General features: G+C 50.7%; 1 protein-coding gene across 2 annotated transcripts; it reads left to right on the forward strand.

Annotated features, from left to right (window-relative positions):
• The first annotated feature begins 671 nt into the window (after positions 1–671).
• Fam32a (family with sequence similarity 32 member A) lies at positions 672–6,950 on the forward strand. 2 transcript variants are annotated; one of them, XM_057752977.1, is made up of 5 exons: positions 672–789; positions 868–1,009; positions 4,882–4,935; positions 5,141–5,233; positions 5,487–6,950. In XM_057752977.1, the coding sequence occupies exons 1-4, from the start codon at positions 716–718 to the stop codon at positions 5,207–5,209; spliced, it is 339 nt and encodes a 112-aa protein (XP_057608960.1). In that variant the 5' UTR covers positions 672–715; the 3' UTR covers positions 5,210–5,233; positions 5,487–6,950. The 2 variants fall into 2 exon arrangements, with proteins under 2 accessions (XP_057608960.1, XP_057608961.1); XM_057752978.1 differs by having other exon boundaries at positions 678–789; positions 5,141–6,949.
• The last annotated feature ends 564 nt before the right edge of the window (positions 6,951–7,514 follow it).

A 7,514-nucleotide genomic window follows, 5' to 3' on the forward strand; every position in this document is an offset into this window, starting at 1 on the left:
GTCACAAGCTTCAGGCCAGACCCTGTCCCAAGCAGCAGCAGAGGGTCCACTCCCTGGATACACAGCGGAAAGAGCAAACCCACGTTGCCCTCTCACTCCGCTTGCTCACCACAGCACACAGATAAATGTATCCTCCAAAACATTGCCAAAGAAAACAAAAATCCCCTCACATTTATGATCCCAGTAGTTGAGAAGTAAGGTTGTTAGGTGTGGCGGAGATCTGCCTGCCTCTGCTTCCCTAGTGCTGGATGAAAGGTGTGCACTAGCCGGGGCGGTGATGGCGCACACCTTTAATCCCAGCACTCGGGAGGCAGAGGCAGTACGGGGCCAGCCTCGTCTACAAGAACTAGTTCCAGGACAGGCTCCAACACTACCGAGAAACCCTGTCTCGAAAACAAAACAACAACAAAAAAGGCGTGCACTAACATCACCTGGCTTTAAATGTAATTTCTTAATTTGAAAAAAATACAGTAATTAAGACTTCAAATTCCACAAAGCAAAAGAGGATGCCCACAAAGCCGGAAGTCGACCCTCAAACACAACGCACGGCTTTGTGAGCGGGTGTGAGACCGGAAGTATGCCGGAGCTATAAGACCTAAGTACGCTTACGTCTCGCCTACTCGACCAATCAGAAGAAAGCGAGGCGGGCGTCGGGCGGAAATACCGTTTACAAACAGGAAGTGTGCGGAGGTTTCGCGCGCGGCGGGCGAGCCCCATGGAGGCGTACGAGCAGGTCCAGAAGGGCCCCCTGAAGCTGAAAGGCGTCGCGGAGCTGGGCGTGACGAAGCGGTGAGGCCCGGGAGCCCGCGGTCTGTCCCCGAGGGCCGACCCCCGGCTCCGGCCACTTACCGGCCCCTTCTCCCCCAGGAAGAAGAAGAAAAAGGACAAAGACAAGGCCAAGCTGCTGGAGGCCATGGGGACGAGTAAGAAGAGCGAGGAAGAGAAGAGGCGCTGCCTGGACAAGCGCACGCCGGCGCAGGCGGCCTTCGAGAAGATGCAGGAGAAACGGGTGAGGCCGGCGGCGGGGACCGCGGAGGGCGGGCGGCCCCCGGAGTCGCCATGTAGCCCAGGCCTTCCCCAACTCCCCGTGTAGCCCAGGCCTTCCCCAGCTCCCGAGGTAGCCCAGCCTTCCCCAACTCCCGAAGTAGCCCAGGCCTTCCCCAACTCCCGAAGTAGCCCAGGCCTTCCCCAACTCCCCGTGTAGCCCAGGTCCTCCCCCAGCTCCCGAGGTAGCCCAGGCCTTCCCCCATCTCTCCCTGTAGCCTGAGCTTGTGGCCCTGCCTAACCTAGCCTTCCTGTGTACTAGGATAACAGGCGAGTGTCACCACTTTACGCTTGCTGTTAACCACGGTCATTGCTCTTAAGTCTGCTTCCATAACAACTTGCTTTCTAGCTTCAAATGGGCTTTGGAGGTGGGAAGGTGGCCTTGAACTCTTGCCTCAGCTGGTTCCTGAAAGGAGTGCTGTGGCCCACGAGGCCACATTAGTTATTTTGGGTGTTTTTGCTTTATTTTGTTTTTGAGGCACCATTTGTCTATGTAGCCTAGGCTGGCCTCAAACTCATCCTGTAGACAAGGATGACCTCAGACATGCTTGTTGGGATGACAGCACCCAATACCCTGTCTTCTTTAAACATTAGAAATCGTGAGGGAGAGGAGAGGCCAGTTAAGACAGGCTCAGCCTGCTAGGCTTAGACGGAAAATAAGCCTAGGTGTGTGGCTCCTGCTTTGCCATGTAGGATTCCCTAGGACCCAGTGCATACCTCAGCCCAGCCATACCCTGCCAGGTCTGTTGTTCTTCTCTGAGGACAGTCCCTCTCTCAGATGAGGCTCTGAAGGTGTTTGGACTCCCTCTGTAGCACAGAGTGAGAAGAAACCAGGGCAACTGGTACACTTCTACAGAGAAAGAGATGGTTTTCTCTTATGTATCAGGCTGAGGCTGAGCATCACCAGCCTGGTGTCTTGTGCACTGGCTCTGAGCAAAATACACACATCACTTGGGTCTAATTTCCGTTTGCATGGGGGCTGGCAAGGTAGGCCTGGAGCTGGCGCTGTCTGCCGATTCCGAGAGGAATAGCCGATTTCCATCCACTTAGAGGATGGCTGAAGTCACTCTTGCAGGGGAGTGGTGAGAACTGAGGGTGCGCAGCTGGTGCAGCCAAGGATGATGGTGATAACGATGGTTGGTCTGGGGAGGAAGGAAGGATGGCTAGTTAGATCCTCTGTGGGGAGGAAGGAAGGATGGCTAGTTAGATCCTCTGTGGGGAGGAAGGAAGGATGGCTAGTTAGATCCTCTGTGGGGACGAAGGCAGCGGTGGGATGGGGAGTGGAAAGCATTTTAGAGCCAGGAGTGGTGGGTGTTGTGTTCCAGCCAGTGTAGGCTGCAGGATGAGACCCTTTGTTCAAAGAGCAAAAGCAGTGGCTTTTGGAGGACATGTGTGCACTCCTCTCGGATACATCTACCTCAAGACATCATTAGTCAATCCCCACATTCTTTGTAATAGAATCCAGTTATACCACCACATTTTTAAGACTTATTTATTGTTACCAGTGTATGTACTCGAGTGCCATAGTATATTCATGGAGGTCAGAGGACAATTTGTGGGAGGCAGGTCACTCTTTCCTTGTATGGGTCCCAGGATCAAACTCAGGTTGTCCGGTTTGCGGACAACTTTACCCACGGAGCCATCTCATCAGCCACAATCTGCTTCTTATTCTTCAGCCCGAGATTTTGTGTATTCAGAGTTGGGTCCTCATTCAGTAGTTTGGCCCGAGGACAAGAAGTGGGGAATAGGAGCAGGACAGACGCCGGACAGACAGACACAGGTGAGATGGGGTAGGAGGGATGCTGAACAGGTGCAGCAGAGTCTCTGAGTCATGAAGGTGGAACAAAAAAAAAGGACGGGCTGGGTGGCGGTGCCCACACCTTTAATCACAGCACTCTGGAGGCAGAAGCAGATGAAGCTCGATGAGGTCGAGGCCAGCCTGATCTACAGAGCAAGTTCCAGGACAGCCAGGGCTACACAGAGAAACCCTGTCTCAAAAAACCAAAATAAACAAAAACAGAAGAGGACTGGCCCTCAGGGCAAGGAGCTTGTATTCAAATTGCAGCCCGTTCTGTTGCGTGGAAGAGAGGTGACTGTGATGAGAGGTGAGGTGGAAGGACATGGACCAAGGTGATGACAAGATTGCTAGGCGGCCCCTTTGGGTGGAGTGGGTCAGCTGCAGATAAGGGGGGCAGCAGGTGGAGGGGCCCGGGCTCTGCATCTTCTGCCTTGTTCCCAGTTCTGCAGTCTGGTCTTCATCTTCACTTAAAAAACAAACAAGCAAAACCCAGCAAATATATATAGTATGTATTGGTCTTTTGCTTGTATTGGTTTTTGTCAGTGCAGTGCCCAAGGAGGCCAGAAGAGGGCAGCAGGTCCCCCAGGGCTGGAATTATAGATGGTTCTGAGCTGCTGTGTGGGTGCTGGGAACTGAACTGGTCCTCTGGAAAACCTGCCAGTGCTTTTAACTGAGTGTCCACTGAACATTTAGACACTGTCCCCATCTTCATGTTTCTAAGAACCTCTTTTGTGTGCTCAAGACAATCAGAAGACAATTTAGAGGAGTTGGCTCTCCTCCCACCATGTAGGTCCCGGGGATTGAACTCAAGGCGCCTTTGCTCTCTAAGCCCTTGTCCTCATGTTTGAAATGGGATCCTCTGATCCTCCTGCTTCAGGCTTCCCGTATACCCACCACACCCAGAATAGGTCTTTCTTTTCTGTTTTTGAAAGTAACCCCAAGTATTAGGACTTGTGGGGTGCAGTGTTATATGTGATACCCGTGTGCTGAACAAACCCAGGAGGGCACCGTCTCCGTCTAGTGAAGGGTTTTGATTATGTGTTGACAGCTCCAGCAGGCCACAGTTCCTGAGATGTGTGGTCTCTCCTGTGCGGTGGGACTTGGCACACCCTGCCCCTTTGCTGTCTTGCTAGCCCCATGCTCTCTGTCTCTCCTCACCAGTCGTGTTCTCTGGTCTAGCCTGTACTTGAGTGGAGTCACTGTTGAGCATCTACAACTGAATGACGACGTGGGCTGACTGGCTATGGTCTTATGGCCCTCTGAGCTCCCTAACTGATATCTTAACACAAGCTAGGATGGTGGAAGGAGTCTCAGTGAAGGACTGTCTTGATTTGCGCTGGGATGGGAAGACTGGCCATCCTTGCCCATCGTGACAGCACCAGTCTCTGGTGTGAGACGTCTGTATTTATGTGTACAAGTGTCCTGCTGCCAGAGGAGACTGAAAAGGGTGGAGGACCCCTGATCCTGGACTTAGAGAAAATTGCGAGCCGCTGTCTTGGTGCTGACTCTGAAAGAGAGCAGGTGCTCTTCACCACTGAACTAAAGCTCTTTAGGGCCAGGGTTTGAGTTTTTAACTGTAAGAGCAGAGAAAACTGAGCGTGAAGCTTGCTCCTATCCATTTCTCTGTGCGCTTGCCTGACTTGTGGCCCTAAGACTGCCTTCCCTTTACCCCCATGGTGGCCTGTGACCTGAAATAGCAAGCCAAATAACTTTGTCCCCCAAGTTTACTTTTTTGCCTGGGTATTTTGTTTTGGTAACAGAAATGAAAAGTGGGACACTGAGCATTCATTTGGGTCCTGTCCCCTCAGCTCTTCCTCCCTAGGCCTCTTGCTCTGTGTTCTCTGCCTCTTCATTTCCTTCCTTCCAGCCCAGAGTTTCACCATGGCCCAAGGCAAAACAAAGCCAGTGCCCAACTTCTGGCAGGATGCTGGGGTTGCATGGAGACTAAACAGGGGCCCCTCCTGAGTGAGGTGGCAGGAGAGAGATAGCTATAGACTGTGTTGGGCATGGGGACTCATCCTAGTCTCTTCTCTCTCCAGCAAATGGAAAGAATCCTGAAGAAGGCGTCCAAAACTCATAAGCAGAGAGTGGAGGTGAGCCCTGCACCTGTGGGGAGCCTGAGCCATGGGGGAGCCCAGGGCAGTGCGGCTTGGATGGTTGGAGCATACCCTCAGGCGTGGTGCCTCCCCAGGCTCATTTGGGGTGATTCGAGACCTGTGGTGGAGTGTGTGAGACGGGCTGGGCACAGATGGGGGCACTGCCTTCCTGGTTCACGCTGGTGTGGCCTCTCTTTCACAGGACTTCAACCGACACCTGGACACACTCACCGAGCACTATGACATTCCTAAAGTCAGCTGGACCAAGTAACTTGCCCCGGTGCACAAAAGACAGGTCAGGCTGGCTGTTTTGCTCACCTCAGTATTTTCTAGAATGCCCTACACCTGCCTGGTACATCTGCTGAAACCAGACTTTTCTGAAACTTGATTAAAGTCAGGCTGCCCTTTCACTGGGTGTGCCCTTTTCTGTTTGGACTGCAGCATTGTGCTTTGACAGGCTCGGGTCTTTTCTGGGGTAGGGCCATGGAAGGAGGGTGCCCTTCCCACCCTGATTGTGGCATCTGTCTTCATCTGCACCATAATGCCAGGACAGGAAGCTCCTACCTGCGGCCCACCACACAAGTTTCCACAGTGCCGCTGCTTTTGGGCTACCTGGACATCAGACCACACAGCCTACATTGAGCAACAGCCACCTGAAGCAAGGATGGGACACAGGTCTCCAGCACATACCCTGCCCCTCAATCCACCTGGTGGCTGCCATTGCAGACATTTCTAATCAATCCAGTTTTCAATGATGGCACCTGGGGCTCCAAGCATATGGCACATGCCATAAACCTGCTTGGCATTCCTGGCTTAAGGACACAAATACCAGACAATGCCAGGGCAAAGTGCCAGCAGACCTGGTGTGGTGGGAGGGCCCTGGTGCAGATTCTGTAGAGCTTCGTCATCTGAGAGTCTAGGTGAACCTCTTGGAGAACCTGTGCACACTGTTGAGAGAAGCAACTTCTGTTACCATGGATACTGAAAGGCTACCAGGAATCCCTGGAGCTGGCATGTAGAATAAAGCAAGTATCAGTCATGAAGTGGAGTCAGTGTGTCTGTGCATGCTGTTCACCACAGGGACACCTTTCCATTCTGCCCTGTGAAGAAGGCACAGCACAAAACTGCTTGTGGGGGAAATGAGATGCTTGTGTTTTTTTAATGATGTATGTGTGTTATATGTGTTGTGTATACACATGTGTAGAGAACAGCTTGAAGGATTGTCTCTGTCCTACCATGTGGATCCTGAGGGGAGTGGATCTCTCAGGTTGTGAGACTTGGCTGTAGGTGTCTTTACCCACTGATAAATCATATAACTCTCATAGTCCAGTTGACACATTTATTCTACTGTGTTCCTGCCTGAGGGAGATGCGTATAGGGTGTACGTGCCTTGTCTCAAGTGTTTAGGACCATTTTGGATTTGGAATTTTTCTGGATTTGGGCAACACTGATTCTGTGATATGTCATGAGATATTGCAGTAATTGTCACAGGTTTGCATACATTTCATTTCCTTTCTTTTGTACCTATGCATATAGCCTGAGGTCATTTTATATGAATTTTTCTGTCTTTGAACATAGTATACAAAATACACAGTCTTGAAGAATTTTGTGCATGAGATAATTTAGTGGTGTGAGATTTAGTTATTTGTTTTTTTTTGTTGTTTTGATGTATGGGGGGTGTTGAGACTGGGTTTCACTGTGCATGCAACCTTGATTGGTCTAGAATACTCTAGATCAGGCTGTTAGATTCTCCTGCTTCTACCTCTAGAGTGGTAGGATTGAAGGTGTGCACCACCATGCCCTTTTTTGCTTGCTTTACTACCTAGGTTCTGTAGCCCAGGCTGCAAACCTGCAGCCTACCAGGAGTTTGCAGGGTGGCTCAGCAAATAAAGGCTCTTGCCCCGAAGCCTGAAGACTTGTGTTTGAGTCCCAGCATCCACATGGTAGAAGGAAAGAACTGATTTCCACGCGTTGTTTTCTAAACTCCATGTGCTCACACACAATAAATGTTTAAAAAATAAAGGAGGGAAGCCGGGCGATGGTGGCGCACGCCTTTAATCCCAGCACTCGGGAGGCAGAGGCAGGCGGATCTCTGTGAGTTCGAGACCAGCCTGGTCTGCAGAGCTAGTTCCAGGACAGGCTCCAAAGCCACAGAGAAACTCTGTCTCGAAAAAACCAAAAAAAAAAAAAAAAAATAAAGGAGGGAGTAATAAGGAAATGAGTTAGAATGATCAAAATGTAAAAATATGAAATTGACAACGGATATATTAAATTTTTTTTTGGTTTTGATTTTTTGAGACAGTTTTTCTGTGTAGCTTTGGAGCCTGTCCTGGAACTTGTTCTGTAGAACCAGGCTGATCTTGGACTCACAGAGATCCTTCAGCCTCTGCCTCCCAAGTGCTGGGATAAAAGGCGTGCGCACCACCAGCAACTAAATTTTAAAAAAAAAATTTAAACTTTGTCTTACTATATGTAACTCTGACTGGTCTGGGACACAGAGATCTGCCTGCCTCTGCCTTCCAAGTGCTGGGATTGAAGGTACACGCTACCATGCCTAACTAAAACATTACTTAAAA

This window comes from Chionomys nivalis, chromosome 20 (genome assembly GCF_950005125.1).
Source record: "Chionomys nivalis chromosome 20, mChiNiv1.1, whole genome shotgun sequence".
In the NCBI taxonomy this organism is placed as follows: domain Eukaryota; kingdom Metazoa; phylum Chordata; class Mammalia; order Rodentia; family Cricetidae; genus Chionomys; species Chionomys nivalis.